This window comes from Aphanomyces astaci, assembly GCF_000520075.1.
Source record: "Aphanomyces astaci strain APO3 unplaced genomic scaffold supercont1.18, whole genome shotgun sequence".
Classification (NCBI taxonomy): Eukaryota; Oomycota; class Saprolegniomycetes; order Saprolegniales; family Verrucalvaceae; genus Aphanomyces; species Aphanomyces astaci.
Genome location: NW_009798281.1, coordinates 561,395 through 581,571, shown reverse-complemented (window position 1 = coordinate 581,571; position 20,177 = coordinate 561,395). Strand labels below are relative to the sequence as shown.

General features: G+C 47.0%; 8 protein-coding genes across 9 annotated transcripts; 5 read left to right on the top strand and 3 right to left on the bottom strand.

The window, feature by feature from the left end:
• Positions 1-24: 24 nt before the first annotated feature.
• Positions 25-1,382, bottom strand: H257_08329 (hypothetical protein). Its single transcript, XM_009834160.1, has one exon. It carries the CDS (start codon positions 1,324-1,326, stop codon positions 277-279), a length of 1,050 nt encoding a protein of 349 aa, XP_009832462.1. The 5' UTR covers positions 1,327-1,382; the 3' UTR covers positions 25-276.
• A 1,476-nt stretch (positions 1,383-2,858) lies between these two features.
• On the top strand, positions 2,859-3,985 carry H257_08328 (hypothetical protein). The gene is made up of 4 exons (XM_009834159.1): positions 2,859-3,054; positions 3,181-3,273; positions 3,386-3,578; positions 3,641-3,985. The coding sequence occupies exons 1-4, from the start codon at positions 2,878-2,880 to the stop codon at positions 3,844-3,846; spliced, it is 669 nt and encodes a 222-aa protein (XP_009832461.1). The 5' UTR covers positions 2,859-2,877; the 3' UTR covers positions 3,847-3,985.
• A 246-nt stretch (positions 3,986-4,231) lies between these two features.
• Positions 4,232-5,279, top strand: H257_08327 (hypothetical protein). The gene has a single exon (XM_009834158.1). The coding sequence runs from the start codon at positions 4,636-4,638 to the stop codon at positions 5,017-5,019; it is 384 nt and encodes a 127-aa protein (XP_009832460.1). The 5' UTR covers positions 4,232-4,635; the 3' UTR covers positions 5,020-5,279.
• Positions 5,280-5,377: 98 nt separating this feature from the next.
• Positions 5,378-6,857, top strand: H257_08326. Of its 2 annotated transcripts, XM_009834156.1 has the most exons (4): positions 5,378-5,895; positions 5,953-6,288; positions 6,415-6,544; positions 6,650-6,857. In XM_009834156.1, exons 1-4 carry the CDS (start codon positions 5,388-5,390, stop codon positions 6,750-6,752), a joined length of 1,077 nt encoding a protein of 358 aa, XP_009832458.1. In that variant the 5' UTR covers positions 5,378-5,387; the 3' UTR covers positions 6,753-6,857. The 2 variants fall into 2 exon arrangements, with proteins under 2 accessions (XP_009832458.1, XP_009832459.1); XM_009834157.1 differs by lacking the exon at positions 6,415-6,544.
• Positions 6,858-7,043: 186 nt separating this feature from the next.
• On the bottom strand, positions 7,044-7,773 carry H257_08325 (hypothetical protein). Its single transcript, XM_009834155.1, has one exon. It carries the CDS (start codon positions 7,759-7,761, stop codon positions 7,078-7,080), a length of 684 nt encoding a protein of 227 aa, XP_009832457.1. The 5' UTR covers positions 7,762-7,773; the 3' UTR covers positions 7,044-7,077.
• Positions 7,774-8,307: 534 nt separating this feature from the next.
• On the top strand, positions 8,308-8,790 carry H257_08324 (hypothetical protein; the record flags this gene model as incomplete). The annotated part of the gene is made up of 2 exons (XM_009834154.1): positions 8,308-8,376; positions 8,437-8,790. The coding sequence occupies 2 exons, from the start codon at positions 8,308-8,310 to the stop codon at positions 8,788-8,790; spliced, it is 423 nt and encodes a 140-aa protein (XP_009832456.1).
• Positions 8,791-10,719: 1,929 nt separating this feature from the next.
• H257_08323 (hypothetical protein) lies at positions 10,720-11,309 on the top strand. The gene has a single exon (XM_009834153.1). It carries the CDS (start codon positions 10,752-10,754, stop codon positions 11,253-11,255), a length of 504 nt encoding a protein of 167 aa, XP_009832455.1. The 5' UTR covers positions 10,720-10,751; the 3' UTR covers positions 11,256-11,309.
• A 5,492-nt stretch (positions 11,310-16,801) lies between these two features.
• Positions 16,802-17,686, bottom strand: H257_08322 (hypothetical protein; the record flags this gene model as incomplete). Its single annotated transcript, XM_009834152.1, has 3 exons — positions 16,802-16,858; positions 17,145-17,216; positions 17,282-17,686. The coding sequence occupies 3 exons, from the start codon at positions 17,684-17,686 to the stop codon at positions 16,802-16,804; spliced, it is 534 nt and encodes a 177-aa protein (XP_009832454.1).
• Positions 17,687-20,177: the final 2,491 nt, after the last annotated feature.

Here is a 20,177-nt window from a genome sequence, read left to right as displayed (position 1 = left end):
TGATACATTCCATCAATCGATCAACAGTGTTTAACTTATATGTAGTCTCATATTCGAAGGTACTAGTACAGTACAGCTAAGTTGTATTGTAGGGGAGGTCACACAACGAGCATGCATGTGGTGGCTATGGAATCTCCATTGGGGAATTCCCTGAATGTACTAGGGTAGATTAGAGTCGCTCCATGAGTTGGGGGAAGCAACTAGCCACACATTCGCGTGCTGAATGATATGAAAAGTTGATAGATTAAGATACACACAGACACACGACGGGGTAACTCAAAAGTCGGCGTCCAGCGTAAACGTTTGCTCGCTGACGTTGACGCCAACGCCCGACTTGGAGTACTCGCCCACGCGCTTCTCGAAAAAGTTGGTTTTGCCTTGCAATGAGATCATGTCCATCCAGTCAAAGGGGTTCTTGGCCGCAAAGAGCTTGGGGGCGCCAAGCGATTCGAGGAGGCGATCGGCGCAGAACTCAATGTATTCGCACATGAGCGCCGAGTTCATGCCAATGAGTTCCACGGGCAAGCTCTCGCTCACAAACTGCTTCTCGATCTCAACGGCATCGCCGACAATCTCGTGGATGCGCGTGTCCGACAGCTTGTTGACGAGCTTCGAGTACATCAAGCATGCAAAGTCGCAGTGCAGGCCTTCGTCGCGCGAGATGAGTTCGTTCGAGAACGACAGGCCCGGCATGAGCCCGCGCTTCTTGAGCCAAAAGATGGAGCAGAACGAACCGGAGAAGAAGATGCCTTCCACGGCGGCGAACGCGACGATGCGCTCGGCGTACGCGGCGCGCTTGTTGTCGCACCACTTGAGCGCCCAGTTGGCCTTGCGCATGACGCACGGAATGGTTTCGATGGCGCGCAGCACGCGGTCCTTCTCGGTCGGGTCCTTGATGTATGTGTCGATGAGGAGCGAGTACACTTCCGAGTGGATGTTTTCGATGGCGATTTGGAACCCATAAAAGCATCGCGCCTCGGGGACTTGCACTTCATTGCTAAAGTTCATGGCCAGGTTTTCGTTGACGATGCCGTCGCTCGCAGCAAAGAACGCCAGCACGTGCGTGATGAAGAAGCGCTCGTTGTCCGACAACTTGATCCAGTCGCGCTGATCGTGCACCAAGTCGAGTTCCTCGGCAGTCCAGAAGCTCGCCTCGGCTTTCTTGTACATTTCCCACACGTCCGCATGCTGGATCGGGAACAACACGAACCGGTTGGGGTTCTCGACAAGGAACGGCTCGGGCGCGAGTTCGCCATTCAGCTCGCGGATCTTGTGCTCTGTCAAGTCCACGACGGTAGTAGATGGCTCGTGGTTGGAAGGCGACATGATGAGGCAGGCGGAAGTTCCAAAGTGACCACCAACATGGCGGTGGGCACTCCCGCCCAAACAAAACCCCGCGAAAATACGTTCCAAACGTCTGGATACGCTCTTCCAAATAAATGACAAGGGTATACTTGCAATATATAAGCAACGTTATAATGCATATAAATATGACATATATAATAAAGTCAAATGAGGTTACAACTATTACTCTAGCTGTGTATAGTATACATTTATCTTCATTATAAATTGCTTGAATTATATACATCTGTCATTTTGAACAATATAGATTTCAAGAGGAAGACGTCCTGATAGGCATCTCCCACTGGCTATAACACTCATCTAATCAGTAGATTATCACTGTATGAAATCATATTCGAGGGTTCGACTCTACTTATATGAGGCAATGTTATAAATACATAGAGGTTTTGAACTTCGGCGCCTTTCCAAGACGATGCAAGATTTCGTTTAAAAATAGCGTTTCAACCTGTGTTTCGTAAGTGCTTTAATACTAGTAATGAGAATGAATCAAGTGATATGATTGGCCTACTCCTCATCCAGGCCACACGCCACGACATTATTGACCTGGCGAGATTTCTTGGCATGAAGTGGCACTTTGCCTGTGCCTTTACTTCGCCTTCGTCGCATACATGCATCTGAATGGCATCGCCGCACCTTATTACTAAGACCACTCAAACTCCCAACTTTATACTGCTCTGTCCAACAAGAATGGTCACATTGCTTTTGGCTGAAATGTCCCTCTTTTGACTTGATTAAAGTATGAGCATGTCTCGCCAGATGGATAGTATAATTAAGATACATCACAGGAAAACGAACTGGTGTTCTCACTTCCACATATTTGTTCAAGGTTGCGAGACGAGGGAAACCAGTGGTAGCTATCCTTCACTTAACGCGACACAAGTTTCCCCAAACAAGTTTCCCCAAACAAATGCGTATTTGAGCTCACGATATACAGCTCCACATATTGAGTGGTCTACTTTCCCTTGAGAGTGAAATTCCACCGCCTATGCGAGCTGTAGGGTGCTCAGCTGCTGTCATTGTAAACATGAAGTCAATAGCAACATGAAAGTACGGTTTTAACGATGTTAACGTGGATTTTGCGAGGCTGGTGGGCTTTGGTTCCAAAAATCTGCGATAAAAAAAAGTTTGTCACCCCAAGTTTTTTTAACGATATCGAATATTTTCAGTTAAAAAGTCAAGAAATGTAGCGTGAATCAAAATCTTCAATTCGCACCAATCAGAATCGTACATTCATAAAAATACGATTTTTTCACACGTCCTTGAACCAAATGTGACAATTCTTGTAGTGTAGTGTGGACCATCGTCCTGTGCCCGTGGTTGGAAGTGTAATGGCAACCTTCGTTGGCCTGACAATGCCTTGGGTGTTCGTTCTAACGTGAATCAAGATAACATGTGTATGGCACAGTAATGTACACGCGTGTCCGCTTGTACTAACCATCGACTGTTGGTATCACCACAAACGGCGTTTCGGCCTCGTGATGTATTTTTAGCATCGTGCGCACTTGAATTCTAGCTATGAGTCGCCAAAGGGGGGATGATCCGTTGAACTGCGACGTACTGTCGTTGGACGACCCCGTGACCCCCATGACCGCTCGCCCTACGTCTTCGTCGGGGCGCAGTAAACCCAAAGCCAAAGACAAGTCCGAGTTTCGGCGGTACTTTGACCAGAACGAGCTTCCCATGACTGTGGAGGTATGACCCTCAAGTCAAACTCTGCATCGCAACACGTTGTGTTTGAATCCGATCCACCATTCAAACACTCGTCGACATCCCATGCAGCTTGTTTGCATCGTCAGAATAAATCGTTGTGCCTGTTAGACACAAAATGGCGACCGCAACATCGTGTGGACCACTCCGTTGGAAACTCTGGATTATACCCACATCCTTCCCATTTGCTGCAGTGGACTGCAGGTACAACCAACCCATCATTGTTTGGGGCTCCTCTTACAACCGACTTGTCGTTCTCGTGACAGCACTAACTGACAGCTGTATACAACTGCCATTGAAGCCATTACGTTGTTAGGAGTCCGTTGAGCCGTATCCGTCGTTGGCTTTCAAAGCCACGATGGAGCTGCTAGAACATGGTATGGCAGACACGCGGGTGCTCAAGTCGTTGGCATCTATAATGTCGCATGTCAAGGCGGCGCTGAGTACGCGGGACAAGGAAGTGGTGCATCGGGTGTTGTTGGTCGTGCAACAGTTGGCCGTGTGCGACGGTGGGGATAAACTGACTGGACTTAAAATATGCGACGACGTCTGAAGAGATTTCTCTCAATAGGAGTGGGGGAAGCATTGGGGGAATACTATCGCGCGATCCTGCCATTGTGCAATTTGCTCAAAGACAAGCGACTCGGGACAGGAGACAGTATGACCAAGGAACTGATCCAAGACACTCTGGAAATCCTCGACGCTTACGGCAAGGACGACGCACACCACCAGATTCAACACCACGTGCCGGGGTTTCAGCATTGCGGAATCAAGTAGTAATCAAAGAGTCAAGTAGTAGCTCAAGTCTACTGCAGCAGTTAGTAGGAAACTCTTTGCTTATGGGAACTGCGTGTGATACTGTGCTGTAAAACGATGTCACTGTATCCATGCATTACGAGTTGCAGCCCATTCAAAGAGGATTTTCTGCTTGTTTGCATTATATCGCTTCGTACGTAGGGAAGCGATTGATACCATTAAGGTAGTCGTGGTTGGAACGCACCTACCATCTACCGATATGAAAAGGGGCAGAGTCATCAACTCCCCCCCCAATCATAAGTAAAACCACAACGATAGGCTGATGGACCGCTTGTCCTGTCGCCGCCGTATATTCCATATGAACCAACTATGACCCCCCCTACATGCATATCGAGGTGTTGAATACTTGTTCCATACAAGTGTATTCATGTTTATTCTAGCACCTGTGTGCTTTCAGCAGCAGGCGCGTCAGCTGTCACTAGGGGCCATACCTTGATTGGTGCCAAGCTATCATCTTGGGCTACAACGTTTAGCAGCTTGTTGCCGTGTATAACGGTAGCATTTGGCTGAATGCCCAACGGGTTGGGGGTCGAATGGTCGGCATACCAGTGGGAGACTCCGCTCGTGACCAATCGAAAGTACTGGCGAAACGTCGTGGCGAGGAGTGGCAACGACTCGTGGGGCGTGCGATCGGTCATCCAAATGAGCTCATTCGCTTGAAGAAGGACATATTTGTGGTTAAGTTTCTCGAGCAGTGGTCGGAGGTGCTCGACGTCGCCCAGCGCGCCTGTGACCATGTGATGGTCGCGAATGGTCATGTTGTACACTCCACAAGAATCGGCCACGGTAGACGCCATGTACACACCTCCATGGATGCAGTTTTGGGCAAAGAAACCGCCGCCCCATACAGGGTCCGGAGTGGTCGTGACGAAACCTATTGACGACGATCGACCCGCCGCCTCGACGTGCAGGCCGGGGCGGCGCTGGGCTGTGCCAGCCTCCACGGTGCTCTCGTGGATCGTGAGGTACCCGATCTTTCCATGCTCGTCGCTTCGGTTAATGTGCATGCAGTGCAAGATCATGTCGTGGTACCGCACACACGACGGAGGCAGCGACGACACGTCGCCCATGATGAATGGCATCATGTTCACGTTGAATGACGCATCGTGGGACGACCAAGGTGGTGGGAATTGAACACGTTTGCGCCGACCTGGCATGACACAAGGCACCGGCGCCCCCACCTTTGGCGTGCATTGCATCATGCCAACGGACGACGTGTCAGTCACATGGAACGTCCAGAAGTCCAGGATAGCATTGAAGATCGCCATCAAGACGTCGGTGTGGCCACGGAAGAGCGCGAGGGGGCTAGCTTCGTCGTAGCATCCAAGCAGCACTTGCTTTAACACTGGACTCTCCCAAGCAGACACCGACATCGCCGCCATTTTGCAAAGTAGCTCCCTGGCTTTGATTAGCCAATCATAACGCTGCCACTCCTCATCAATGACCAATCACAACGCAGCCAGTCCTCGTGATCTCATGGTTGACTTGCAAAACAATCTTTTATGGCCCACACTTCCGACAGCCTGCATGCGCTACTGGCCGAGTTGCGGGTAGATGCAGCAAGATCGTCATCCAGAGGCCCGATGGTGCTTGTGGCTGGCCCCACAGATGCTGGCAAGTCGTCATTGTGTCGGCACTTGTTGTGGCACTCGCAGCTCCAAGTGTACGACGAGGACACGTCCAGTCCAACCACCAGCAGCAGCAGCAGCCAGCAACACCAGCATCCGATTGTCTTTGCTGATTTAGACATCGGACAAGGCGAAATTGGGCTGCCTGGGACTATCGGTGCGTCGGTAGTGACACGGGACAACTTTGTTGTGCCGGCACCAGCCGATGACCAGGTGGACTTGGCCGAGTACGGCAGCGAACACAACTTTCCGTTAACGTGGCTTCGCAACCTCCTTTTCTACGTTGGACACACCAACATGTCGGAGAAGGACTGGCTGTTCAAATGGTATGTCCAACAACTGGCCACCCGCATTCGCGATAAGCAAGCCGCCGACCCTAGACGTACGAGCAATCTCTTGTAAAACCAAAACCACATGAAAGCTCACTGTGGCTACATAGTCGCGGCGTCCGGTGCCGTGATCAACACGTGCGGGTGGGTGGAAGGCAAAGGCCTCCGTCTGCTTCTAGCTACGATCGCCATCTTCCAGCCGTCGCATGTGGTGGTCCTAGGTGACGTCAACTTGTACAACCATCTCTTGCATGAACAGGTGACCCCGGTCGTGTTGGGACTGCCGCGGTCGTACTTGGCCCAACGGCGGTCGGCTTCGTCTCGTCGAGACACGAGGAACGGTCGACTGCGGACGTACTTTACTCCTCCCCCTCGTGGGTCAGGCTCTCCAGAGAGCTTCCACATTGAGGTGGCCACGTCCCAAGTCCGCTTGTTTACCCTTGTCCGTACGTTGTCCATAACCATTGTAATGTGTCAGGCTCGTTCTATTTGGGTTTTATACACCAAATAGCCCAATGCAACATATATACGAGGATGGACTGAGCAATGTTATTGGGTTTTGTGTGTGGTAGAATCCCAAAATCTCGTTCGAGTGAAGCGTGTGCCGTTGACTGAGTCGGTAAACCATGCTGTGGTCGCCATGTGTGTCGTCGAGTCGGACCACATGCTGGTGCGCTCCACAGTCTTGGGCTTCCTCTGCATGTACGTACTGTATGTTACATTACGTTATTGGATTGCGTTTCGAAATGCGATGGGATGTATGGAGGAGTGTTGATGCAGAGCCCTGACTGAATGTGACGTACGTAGTCGCGCCGTGAACAAAGACTCGGTGGTGTTTGTGTCGCCTCGACCTGGCCCTCTCCCATCCAACCATTTTTTGCTCGGTCAAGTGCAGTGGCTAGAAGCGTAGAGTTTCATAGTAGCTGGCAAATATGGTTCACTACAATCGCGATTGTAACCATCCTACTATAATAGTACAGCTTAAACCCTACAAATGCAAAATTCGTCAAGTCCAGTTGTTGTATTCAACGAGCCCCGCTAAGCTGAGGGTTTCTACGGTGCGAGTTCAATGCATCCACAGGCTTTCAAGCTAGTCACAGAGTGAAGTTGAATGCTATGGGTTGTCTAATGGAAACCACAAGTTTGACGTTTTGAAAGTGGTTGGGTGATTATTCTCGATATCTTTCAAGGCGGTCATAGTCGGTAGAATAAAATGTGCAATATGTATATACTTATTAAATGGATAGGTCTACAGCGCTGCCGTGTTGAACCAGCCCCCCCAGTTGCCTCCCTACGCCCACGAGGCGATGGAGGATCGCTGGCATGCCGCCAGACAAATCCGTTGTTTTCACCACGCGCAGCACTTTGGGCAACACCGCAGGCGCATACTTCGCCAACGCCAAACATCCCTCTCGCAACCCGTCGCCCCCCACAGTCACCAAACCATACGAGGCACTCACGGGCAATCGTTGGGTGCAGATCATCTTAAGGATTTGTCCGTGCCATGCCGACGTGAGGGTCGTGGCGGCGCAGATGAGCTGAATCCGCGCTTGGTGCTGGGGGGACGAGAACAACTGCGCGCAGCCAGGCAAGTAGGCCGTGCATAGCCCTTCAATAAACGACGCGCCGCTTTCGCACAGGACAAAAACGGGCCCGATGGTGCTTGCGTGGAGGAGTAGCTGAACAATGCACTGGTCGAGCTGGAGTAGACACGAGTGTGTTGTGGAGGTCGGGGGGATGTTTCCCTGGAGCCACTCGACAGGGCAGAGAAAATCGTTCCACGACAACACGATGGCATTGGTCGGACGTGGAGTCGCAGGACTCGACATCGAGTTCATTTGAAGGGTGGGTCGAAGGATGCCTCGGGATGGGTTTTTGTTGTTGCCGTACTGTATTGGCACTGGTGCGCTTGCAAACATGATGAGGTACCAATGTTATTTTGAAAATGAATCCAATGCCATGTCTGTTAAAATCCAAACTCAGTTTTATCAGATCTTGGAGAGAGTGATGGTGCAATTGGACAATCATTCGCAGACTTGTTCAACTTGAAAACTATTTTACAAAAATCATATCAACTCGCCGTGTTCTAACAGCAATAGTATATTTGATTGAAATTCACAGTTATAATAGCAGTAAAGGTTGCACTTCGTGGACGAGAATACATACTGTACATCGAATGTAATGTTAAGAATAAAGCAACAAGAAGCGACTACTACTATCACATAGTACTTGTAAATCAAATCAGAATATCAACCATCACTCCATTCACCATGTCTGATAAAGCATTGACCTTAGATACAGTAAGCGCCAACTATTAATAGTACTACTTCGTAGTATTATTGATTCACTTTCAAATTAGCTCTCAACTGCCCACCAAGTTTGCAAGCGCACCAGTGCCAATACAGTACGGCAACAACAAAAACCCATCCCGAGGCATCCTTCGATCCACCCTTCAAATGAACTCGATGTCGAGTCCTGCGACTCCACGTCCGACCAATGCCATCGTGTTGTCGTGGGACGATTTTCTCTGCCCTGTCGAGTGGCTCCAGTGAAACGTCCCCCCGACCTTCACAACACACTCGTGTCTACTCCAGCTCGACCAGTGCATTGTTCAGCTGCTCCTCCACGCGAGCACCATCGGGCCCGTTTTTGTCCTGTGCGAAAGCGGCGCGTTGTTCATCGAAGGGCTATGCACGGCCTATTTGCCTGGCTGCGCGCAGTTATTCTCGTCCCCCCAGCACCAATCGCGGATTCAGCTCATCTGCGCCGCCACGACCCTCACGCCGGCATGGCACGGACAAATCCTTCAGATATATCTGACCCAACAATTGCCTGTGAGTGCCTCGTATGGTTTGGTGACTGTGGGGGGCGCCGGGCTACGGGAGGGTTGTTTGGCGTTGGTGAAGTATGCGCCTGTGGTGTTACCCAAGGTGTTGCGCGTACTGTAGACAAGAGACTTGACTGGCGGCGTGCCAGCGATCCTCCATCGTCTTGTGGGTGCAACTGGGGCCCTTGCTTCAACACGGCAGCGCTGTGGATTTGTTCATTTAAGTTATTATTGCATATACATTCATCCCTGGAGTACACAAGAACTGTAGCAGCATCAATTCAAAGTACCTTTTCGAGGTTATGGCTCGAAATATCTCGGGGGCTTCCTACGTATGGCAACGATGTCGCTAGGGGGTATTTTAGATGTTCGTGTAAAGCAGTCCCAGGGTTGATTTGAATCTGACAGTACTCTTTCACTTGGAGTTCTACTGCAAAGCAAGAGCAGTAACCTACAATCTGCAAATATATTATTGGTCTTTGAAACCTCTCGACCCACGCATTCGTGATCCTTGCGGATGAAACACTCTTCCACGCCATGATCGCCCCTCTGCGAATGACCCCACCCTCACGGACACCAGCGGGATCTGTTCTATTGAAGAAACTAATGGTTTCAACCAAGTGATCTACATCCTCTCCCTTGTACTCCAACCCCCGTCACTCTCCAAGAGCGCCAAAAAAGCCCGCAAGAAGTCAGCCAACCAAGATGCCATGACTGCCTCCAAGTAGATACTAGTTAATTGCCCTACCCGGTAGTAGGTTGCTGTCATTGGAACTCAACCCAAATAAGTATAATGTACTGTACACTTCTCACCCGTAAAATTATGCCATAAACCGTTTTGGCAAGTCTGCAAAATTTCCCAAAGTCTCATATCCCATGAAAAAAGGAGATAAGAAGTACTACGTAGTAACTACAAAGTTGTCTGGATGCCAGTTGAATTACGGAAAAATTATTCGCAAGAAACTGTCAACGTGAACACAAACCTCCATAACAAAATTGGACCAAATCAGTTCCATTTCTTTTATATATATGCCATAAAGCACCGATTCTGAAGAAAATTGTGGCATAATTTTTTGAACTTTGGAGACATCCACAAAATCTCGAAAAATGGAATATTTCGATTTTGGCAACTTTTCTTGGAAAACGGCCATTTTATGCCAGTTTTCATGGCATCCAGACCCGCCCTTAGCATTATACTAGTATGAAAAATGTCCTCTGCGCTTTAATCGGCCTCAACTTTGCTGAGAGGACAACAGCATTGCATATAACGTGCAAGTGCTGAGTCCGCACTCATTGAATATTTTGCCTGCAAACAAGTGCCGACTTCTCCGCGTCCAATTTCACGCTCCAACACTGTTGCACTCACAGTCAAAGCTATCAAGTGGTATTTTGAAGTCACAGCAAGCCTCAACCCAGAATTGCAGTTTCAAACTTCAATTTCTGGGTTGCAGTTTCAAACTGCAATTCTGACCAAAGTTTGGTAAGTCTGGGTGTATCGACGTTCTTACTGGGCCGAATAATCTTAATGGACCGTGCACAACGCATAAATCTGTTGCGATGTCCATATTAATCTGCCGGTCTGAGGTCGAGTATGCCAAATAGCTGCAAAGCACAATACAGGACAACAGAATAAGTACTGTAGAACAAAACCTTCTACGAAGGAAAATGTTCCAAGACTACGGTACAGTACTTCAAGTAAGTTACTTACTTGCACTGTTGGCGTAACCGAATCCCCTATATCAGTGCATTTGACACACATCGACTAATCTTATCCTTCGAAATCTCAAATATGTCACGAAGATCGGGTAATAAGCAATCCAAACCTGCGCATGTTGAATATACTGCATTGACATTTCATATAGTTTATGGTATTTAATTTGTTTACCGCTTTATTGCAGCCAAATTTGGAGATAAATGACTTGGACAGTAGATCGCTGTATTGTCTGTACGAAAATGTACTAGTTAAGGTATATTGGCCCCGTTACCATTGCATCTCCGGATACTGAAATGGCGTAGCTTTGTTTCGAATTCTTACTCAAATTGACTCAAACAACATTTTCCAACTTGGCCCAACCCTGCCAAATGAAGTCTGTCGTTGCTTTCGGAGTCGCCGCGTTGGCCGGTGCCGTGTCGGCCGCCCCGTGTGATATCTCTGCCGTGTTGGGCAACTTGATCCCCCTGGCTGCCGACCCCAACCTTGTGACGTGCAGTACCGATTCCGGCTACAACTTCCTCGTCAGTGGCGCATCTGGCATCCCGCCTACGACTGACCAAGTGACCAAGCTCTCGTCCAGCACGGCGTGCAAGACGTTGTATGCCAACCTTGGCGGCATCGTGTCCAAGATCTCTCCTTCGTGCACGTTGGGCGGCGTGGAGACGTCGACGTTTGCGACCTTGTCCATCCCGGACGCGCTCTCCGCCATCTTCACGGCCATCAAGTCGAGTAACGTCACCGCGCCCACGACCACCACGATCAATGCGCCCACCGCCACTCCCGCACCCACCACGACCCCCAAATCGTCTGCCGTCACGTCGGCCATCTCCCTGGCTGCCGTCGGATTGGCGGTGTACAGCATGACCAACTAACACTAAAATCCTAGTTTTGAAAAATACTTTCGTACACTGTGTCTTTGATGCTGTAGATGTATTTCCACTTCGTGACAAGTGCAGGACACCTTGATTGTATTGTGTGATGCATCGTTGAAATCCTTTAGAACTACTACTACGTACTACGTAGTACAATAGCACTGATGGCGTCGTATAGTTCCTTCAAGTCCTATCATATACACCGGTAATGCGCGTCATCCAACTTTACGCCTGTAAAGAATATGAAGCCCAAAACCGCCCCGTACAATTCTTCAAATGACAAATCTTGAGTGAATTCGCTCAATAAATCATAGTTTTGTGCAAGGTGAATCGACTACGTATTGTCAAGTCGATTCGTAATTGGTGTCGCGAGTAGAAACGAATAGACTTGGCAAATCCATGTGAGAATGAACTAGCCAATCAAAATCCATTCTAAAACCTCCCTTTACAAGATTCTGAATGGTTCAGCCAATCAATGCGTTTTCTAAAAAAACGTTGCAGATCCAACTCACTGTACATTAGTGAATACAAGATATATTGCCAAGTTCATTCAAAAACGGTTTCACTTTCACTGAACAGTCCAAATTTGTGAGAAGGACAATAACTGCAAAAGAAGCCAATTGTGGAAATTGCCAATAACGTGTCCAACCATTGATGGGCCAACTTTTCTTCATTTTTAATCTCAATTATTTCGGTTGTTTTTTGTTTTCCGAGTGGGAATGATACATTTTCGGATAGGTAATGATGAGTACTTTATGAATAACTCGAAGGATATCGATTTAAACAGTTTAGGAATGTACAGGATTTTTTTGAAGTCGAGCACTTTACACAGTCGACCATTGATGGGCCAACTTTTATACTTGAACTAAGTATGAAGAATCCAGGTGTCAGTTTTTTTCATCCAGCGAGAAATATCAATTTATAGAGGTTTGCCAAATCTGAACAGGTATCACGTATTGGAGTCTCAGTTGGAAAATATAATTTTCAATGTTATTGGCACACGTGGAATAATATACACCTCATATTGTAACTCGTTTGTGCAATATAGCTCGTTTGTACAAACGTTGGTGAGCATGCGCAAAACCCCGTTGTACGATACTTGGACAAACCAGGTACGGGAGTAGGTTGGGTCAGGGCAAAGGTTAACCAGTGAAGATTATTCTTCGAGGTGGGCACGGTGCCTAAGGAATCTGAATATAGCATAAATCATAACAGTTAGTATAACGTTAACCAAAAGAAATATCTTTTTCTTGTGTCTTTTAACTTCGAACAATAACAACATTTAGCATAAACAATAATAAGATTTAATATATTAACTGTCCTTACCACTAACCGTCACGTATTCCTTGAAAGATGTTTGTATTTCGATGACGCCGGGGTCAGCTTTTGCCGAATGCTTCCGAAGCGTCCGCGATGGAACGCCATAGGCCTCCGCAGCAGTTGATGCCGTGTGTACTTGCTTAACACATCGTGGACGGCTTTGTCCATGGTGACCTGCGTTCTTGGCGGCATTTCGTGGGTTCATAAATTGAAGAACCTTTAATATGTAATATTTTCCCCTTCATTTATTCATGCAGGTTAAATTTGTCGTGAGGTTGCCTTTTGTCCAATCAGAGTTGATTGGCGTTTTAATTGGATGAAATAAGTCGGCCCATCAATGGTCGGACACGTTAGGGTATTTCGGAGGTGACATACATGTGCATCTCTTTTTCTTTTCCGTAAAAATTGAAAACACAGGAAATGAAAGGGATTTTATATCATCGATTTCAGAGAAAGTGTTATTTCCCATTCTGTAGACTACCGATAGATGGAGCCAATTTTTGGACTTCGTGGAGCCATGGTGAAGTTGTTTAATGGTCAATACACGCATCATGCATTCGATTGCCTTTAAGCTAGAGGCCTTGAGGTTACTTGAGACCATGAACGACACAAAGGCCACCGTCGAGCTTAGAGTTTCACGGAGAACTGTGCGAACTGGTATAGCCAGCGGATTGAGTTGCTTGTCTTCGATGGAAACAAGAAGCGGATGAAGTTGCAACCAGGCGGTCGCCACGAAATATTCCCGGACCCAACAGGCCTCGTTCAATTCATCATTGAGTTGGGCGACGCAGAGCGTGTCCTTACAACCATGCACATAATCACTTGGATCAAACGGAACCAACGCCCGTGGCTGCTCAATTACCTCGTGACAAAGAAGTCTGGCTCGGGCTACAACTCCATCCTGCAGTTGCTCCGTTGCTTCTGCCAACGACATGGGTTCTCTCACCAAAGACCAAGAAAGAGCAAAACGAGCCAAGGCGACCTAGCCGAGATTGGCGACGAGTTTGCTCTCAACTTCCATCGATCGTACAGCGCCTACGGAAAGGAGTGCACGTACAACGTCGACGAAACAGCTTTTCTATTATGATATGCCGCCTAACTACATTAGGGCTGTCTGTGGAGGTAGCTTCAAGATATCATGCGGGAAGAAATATTCCATGAGCATGACCGCTCTCCTCACTGCACGGGCTGATAGTACCAAGCTCCCTATCATGTTCATCATGAAGGGTCAACCAGGCGGTTGTATTGAGTCGTTGGAAATACCTACATTTCCTGCCGGGCACTTCTACGCGGTCCAAGAGAAAGCGTGCATGGATGCCCACGTGTGGAAAGAGTTTCTCCGCTCGGTCCTGTACGACGACATTGAGGAGTGCTCCGTTGTGCTAGTTGACAACTTTGAGTCCCACGTTTCGGAAGAGTCAATAAATATCATCAATGACGAGCTGGGTTCGCACCTATGTGCACTACCAGCAAACACGACGTCGGTCTGTCAGGCGTTGGACGTTGATGCCATGGCTCCTTTCAAGCGGCACCTACGTGAGTTGTGGCGGTTTGAGGAGATGATCGAAGGTGACGAGGAGGATCCATATTCATTGACCGCGCAGCAGAAGGGAATGGCGATGGCCAAACGAGCAATTGCCGCGTGGGATATTGTGTCGGCTGACGCCGTTCCGCGGCAGTTTTGAGACGGCACTCTTGTGCGCCAACGAATGAAGAATAAACTGAGTTTTATACATTAGACATCCTTTACTTTTTATTACTAGAAAAATTTAGTTGAAGGATAATATTATTTTGATAATTAAGAAAAAGTTTGACACTCCGCGGGAATTGAACCCGGGTCCCTTCCTCTATCATTTGATGCCGTCACGCTTAATCACTGCGCTATCGCGTCAAACGCTTACGCTGATACTCGATGCATCGTATCAATGACTTGGTTGCGAGATTTTTCTATATGTCGACGCATAGTCTGATGACCTGCAGAAAACTTGATATTTCAAATAATCCAGTTATGCTTCATTGAGTTGTTATTAGTTGTGTAAATTAATTATCTCCATAATATAAATACAACCATGGTACCAGTCAATTCTATTTGCATTGCACTGCAGTCATTGGCAGAAAGAATTATCGCACTTCGAAGTAAGGTAGCCAATCACATGATGATATTCTGGTTCAACGCGAAGTCAAATGTGGCCTTGCAATCCGTAGTTCCCTGTACTACGTAGTACTACTACAGTAGTACTTCTCTGGTGCATCTAGGATTGGTTGATCAGCCACAGGTGCAACACGTCGGATGTATATGTACTACCTCCGGCCGGAAATAAACCAGCCATTTCATTCTTGGAGGTTTTTGCAGAATTTACCGGAATAAATTATGTTATAGAGACCAAAAACATGTATCCGGATATCTGTCACGATTTGATACTGATTATACTATACACCTGCAGTAATTTATATTATGTACAAAACATAGTTTAAATTGTTGCTGACTATTGGTTGATGCAGGTAGAATGCATCTTTTGCCACTACTCGTGTGCGAGTTGACCTACGCTCACGAACAAATGACTGAATAATGGACAAGACCTCTTTGGTGTCTGGAATGCGTGTATTGCGGGTAGATCTATTCGCAGCAACTCGAGCAGTAGTTACAGTCTTATCTCGTAGATATTCCGACCAGACTTCCTTTACAGCACGGACGCTTCGACCTACCAGCTGTGCAATCTGCTCTGAAACACCTACGGCGTTACGACGTCGAAGTTGTGCATGCATGCGAAGAATCAATAGACGTTCGTCTCGTGACAAACTCCTCGTTCGCTCAGTATCGACGAAACTTGTGATCTCATCATACAGCTCAGTGGTGATGTCAGGCATTGGTGTGTAGAACAATGATCATGTTGATGACTGGACGTGCAAGTCATTCAGCCATCATTCAAAAATCGACCAATATTAATTGAAGGCTACATTATCAGATGGCACGTATAAACCACATCCAGGTTTCTGGTGTTTCTCGGCACAAATATATTCTAGAGAGGAAATTATTGAATCTTGAAGACTATCGATATTCAAGAGGCAAAATGACTATCATTCTGGTCTTTCAATCAGCATTTCATGAAGAATATTCTGTTTCAAGGGACAAAGGCATTACCAAAAAATTCGCACAGAAAAGCAACGAAGGAGAAATTTTTTTTTAGGAAATTTCATGAACAAACGCTCAGGCTGCAAAAAAGGTCGGTCGATGCGTTCGACCATTTGTAACTAATACTAGTATGTATGCTTACACTTACTGTAAGAAATTCCGAGCATAACGCCGTGGCGTACTTTCCTTGAACGTACGGTACAGTATTGGCGATAGTGGCGTTTCGGCTGGCAAGTTTCGAATTACATCTTCTAGGAACGGAACCTCTATATATCTATATAGTATACTGTACTGTTAACAAAGGTTTTGATCGGTTCAACCAAGCGAGCATGGAAATTTCAAGTATGGCACGTCAGCACGAAACTCCTATCTGGCTTATATGTATTTCGATGTATTCATTTCTCAAAATTGAAGTAAAACGAGACGTAGTTTCGACAGATCTCGTCGTGAAGAGATGTTACAAGAAATTTGGCGAAGAATTGGTTGAGTAATAGACTAGACTGTTAATCCTAGTGTTATTTTGTACTACTACAGGGAACGACGCTGAATAGTGCCGCCAATTATTGTTGTGATTGGATATTGCACTGACCAATGACGTATCAGGTCATCCCAAAATAGAACAGATGGATGGATTGGAATTTAGCATTACAATATTATATTATACAGGTTATAGATATTAAAGATAAAAATCAGCAAAGGCTCAACTTTTCTGCTCTACCGTTCATAGAGAACACGGATTCATGGAGTGCGTTGAGTCCAGCACGATTTTGAAACACGAATGTGTAACGTGTTCATTGTGACAATCGAGAAGAATGCAAGGAATTTGTTTTGGGAAAATTATTTTATTATATAGTCACATCAAGACAAACTTAAAAAATACGGATTGGGTCGATGGTCTCCAGCCGCAGAATCTTTAGTATTACTAATAGTATGCTTAGTACTAGTGGATTTTCTTGAAACATGCGACAGGACGTTCAACGGTGCTATCAACAACGGTCCTTCGCTGGCTGTTGAATTCTGAAGCCTCATTTTTGATTTTGCCGCCATCGAGACAAGTGTTCGTCTTAAACTCTCCGAGAGGGAAGGGGCGGTCCTAGGCCACATACTCCGGTATCCCAAGCACTGGCTTTCCACCGGGGCGGCCTCTGGTCTAAATGTACCATTCGGGGAGATAAGCCGGTGCGAAGGGGCAAAGGTGTTCTCGTGATAACCCATAGATCACGCAAGTGCTGCTTACACGGACCCATAAGAGAAACATCCAATGGCTGGCAGTGCGATGTGTTGTTTGGAGGAAGTGCGCAGATTTCACTACCCAACTCGTCACCGACAATGCGTTTGCTCTCATCCGTAACGTGGGAGTCAAAGATGTCAACCAAAAAAACTGATGGGTTCTCAATAATGGGGGCAAGCACATCTCGCAGATAGTACCTCCATACATCACCGTTCATCCATGCCTTCTTCTGCATCGCGTTGAAGTGGCCTGGAGGGTACTCTTTGAACTCGTTCGTCTCAATGACACCACCAGGCTCGCCTCTGATGACAAAAAGGATCGGCATAGACCATCGGCACGGACCGTCAACAACGCGGTCATACGGTACGAGTGGGTCTCCGAATTGGCAACGTAGGAGCCGCCACCACGAACGGCCCATATCGAGCTTGGGCGCATGTCTAAGTAGATGCTAGTATCATCCGCATTGTATAGGCAATCCGGCGACAGGTCCAGGTAGGTGTCGTGGAACAGCTGGCCGAAGAGGAAGCAGGTGGACTCCAGGTCTTCTTGTGTCTTCTTCTGACGGCAAACTCGCTGTTTCGAGAAGCCATGGCCGTCCGCAAACCACTGCAGCAACCGGAGCAGCGATTTGTAGCCCTCTTTGCGCATTGACATGTAGTTGACGATCCACTCCATGTTGTCTTCGCGCGGGAACTGCATAATGTGTGACGATGTGACGGCGAGCTCGTGGCGTCGAAGGTCCTTCATGTACGTCACCAGCGCATCAGCACCGGGAGGATCGGTTTCGCACCACCGTTACCGGTGTTCTTCTTTCGTGTCTTCGAGCCTTCGAAGGAAGCCAGCTTTGACTGCTCCTGTACCCACAGTCGTACGGTACGCTCCGCGTATCCGAGCTGGCGGGAAGCCTTGCGCACGCCTGTAGTATGGGCAGTGACTACCGCCTGCAGCTTTTGGGCAATGAATGGCCTTGGACGATGCTGGATGCCCTTGGGTTCCATTGGTGACACCTGGTCTAGCAGGGAATCGATTTGTGGAGTTGCCAGGCATCAACTTTCATTCATACTTGCCGCGAAATATATTTACCAATCATAAATCAGTTAGTGAAATAGAGTTGCTTGATTGGCTAATTCAAAAATTAATTGTGCAATTTCCCGCGGCACTATTCAGCGCTGTGGCTGTGGTTGGTCTTGGCATTTACTGGGTCGCTGGGTACATTGTGGTGGCCCATCGCGTGGAGGCATCGCCTTCCCTGGGCGCGTTGTGCATCATGATGAATACCCTGGGCTCGACGCTGATATTCGCCGCGGACACGCAAAAGTACTTCGCGCTCAAGTACAAGAAGGGCCTGATCTGGTACGTCGTGACGAAGATGTTGAGTTGTCATCATATGAATGGTTCCCTCTAGTATACCGGTAGGGCCAATATAGATAGGGCCAGTTGATTTTGGCCGCGATTGTTACCTTGATGTTACAGTGAATCCCCAGTTTTCGCAGTGCTGTATAGGTGAAATAGAGTTTTGTAGAGGTTGCATTTGGTCAGAGTGCCCCGTTTCAGCCATCACCAATTTAATATTATTACACTTCAACCTAATACTACCTAGTATTGTCGACTTTCTTCAAATTTCCCAATTTTGCATGGTTCGTTCAATCGAGCTCAAATAGAGCCGCGACATCTGATTGGCCATTATCCACTTCGCCCTTTCCAGTCGAAACTCGAAAATGGATTGTAGCCAATCAGAAACAAGTATTTTTGGATTGACCAATGGGAGAGATTGGTGCTCGATTCGCTCGGCGAGATTCGATTGAACGGGGTCCGGAAATTCATACCGAATCTCCAATACCACTTCCCATACATTTATGAAATGACCTTGACAGTAACTTACCAGGTAGCACTGGACTACCGTATTTCCCGCACATCTGTAACCACCATTTCGTCCTGAAGAACTGTAACCACGTTCAATGATCAATACTAAACTCAAGACAAATATAAAGCCAGTGTGAACGAAGCAAATTGGGTCTTCCCATTAAGCTGTAACCAATAATCAATGATTGGGTAATATTCAACCAGTCAAGACATAGTGCTGCAGAATTCAACATCTGAAAGTGGATGGAGTTGAAGGCCGTGGACATTGTTGGCTGCAGAAATGGTGAGGGAACTCGAAGCTGTACGTCGCATGAAGTCTGAAAAAAAGAGGTAATTTGTTGAATCCATAATTGACATGTTGCAGAAGTTCCCACTTAAACAAATCAACTACGGTAAGTCTAGTAAGTATACGCAAAGGTTATGGGTTATGGGAGTAGCATACACCCGCGATACTCGGGAGCTATATACGAAGCACACTGCTAACGTTATTCCCGGGTTAACCTCTCGGACGGTTAAGTTACATCTCAGTGATGAGCAATCTTATTCACTAGATGTACTTACAGTTAACCCCGATTACTAAGTATTGTTTTGTGCTCATACTCATTTGGCTATGGTGTAAAACGAACTAGGCTGTAAAAATGGACATCATGGTATGAGGAATTATTCGTTGATCAAACAAGTTCTGCCGTACATAATATTTATTAAGAATAACAGGTAATCCAAGTCTCTCGGTCACCTGCACATTCCGATAATCAGAAATATTTGATTATGGAGGAACTAAAAGTTCCCGCTTAACAAATCAACTTCCTTTTCGATAATATATTTTATTATTGTCCAGTCAGATTCAGGTATTAGTGCAGTGTAACGTTACGATTGACATGTCGCAAAATCGGTCAAATTCACTCCTTGCGACGCCACCCTTACCAAGTCGAATACTTGAGACCAATGTCGCGAAAAAACTGTCGCTCATTGTCGCTGCCAGAGGCATGAAACTGGGCGATGGCTACCTTGCGATCACTATTTACGTGCTGCTGCACCTTCACCTTGAAGGTGCAGCGATACGTAAATACTTCGAGGTAGTGATTTTGGGCTTTGATGTTCAAAATTGATACTACCTCTGTCCTGAAATGTTCGCTACAATGGCGAATCTTGAAGTTTCACAACGATTGCTACAATTGTACCACTGTGTATCCATTGTGTCGATTAAATGTATTATTTACAAATAAAGTGATATTATTTTAAATATTAGGATTTGCAAAATTTCAATGGCATCATCGTCGACAACGTCTTGCACATCAAGACCCTTCAGCTGCGTATGAAACTCACTGTCAATGTGGACCTTGATGCGTGACGACACGTTGGAACATGGGCCGAG

What these genes read in the sequence shown, in the direction of transcription:
- H257_08329 (XM_009834160.1), bottom strand. Translation starts at nt 1,326, where the DNA reads ATGTCGCCTTCCAACCACGAGCCATCTACTACCGTCGTGGACTTGACA.
- H257_08328 (XM_009834159.1), top strand. Translation starts at nt 2,878, where the DNA reads ATGAGTCGCCAAAGGGGGGATGATCCGTTGAACTGCGACGTACTGTCG. An exon ending in AGCTTCCCATGACTGTGGAG is followed by an intron (nt 3,055 to 3,180) that starts GTATGACCCTCA and finishes TGTGCCTGTTAG; the next exon opens with ACACAAAATGGCGACCGCAA. An exon ending in TTTGCTGCAGTGGACTGCAG is followed by an intron (nt 3,274 to 3,385) that starts GTACAACCAACC and finishes TTACGTTGTTAG; the next exon opens with GAGTCCGTTGAGCCGTATCC.
- H257_08327 (XM_009834158.1), top strand. Translation starts at nt 4,636, where the DNA reads ATGGTCATGTTGTACACTCCACAAGAATCGGCCACGGTAGACGCCATG.
- H257_08326 (XM_009834156.1), top strand. Translation starts at nt 5,388, where the DNA reads ATGGCCCACACTTCCGACAGCCTGCATGCGCTACTGGCCGAGTTGCGG. An exon ending in CCGCTTGTTTACCCTTGTCC is followed by an intron (nt 6,289 to 6,414) that starts GTACGTTGTCCA and finishes TGTGTGTGGTAG; the next exon opens with AATCCCAAAATCTCGTTCGA. An exon ending in GTCTTGGGCTTCCTCTGCAT is followed by an intron (nt 6,545 to 6,649) that starts GTACGTACTGTA and finishes TGACGTACGTAG; the next exon opens with TCGCGCCGTGAACAAAGACT.
- H257_08325 (XM_009834155.1), bottom strand. Translation starts at nt 7,761, where the DNA reads ATGTTTGCAAGCGCACCAGTGCCAATACAGTACGGCAACAACAAAAAC.
- H257_08323 (XM_009834153.1), top strand. Translation starts at nt 10,752, where the DNA reads ATGAAGTCTGTCGTTGCTTTCGGAGTCGCCGCGTTGGCCGGTGCCGTG.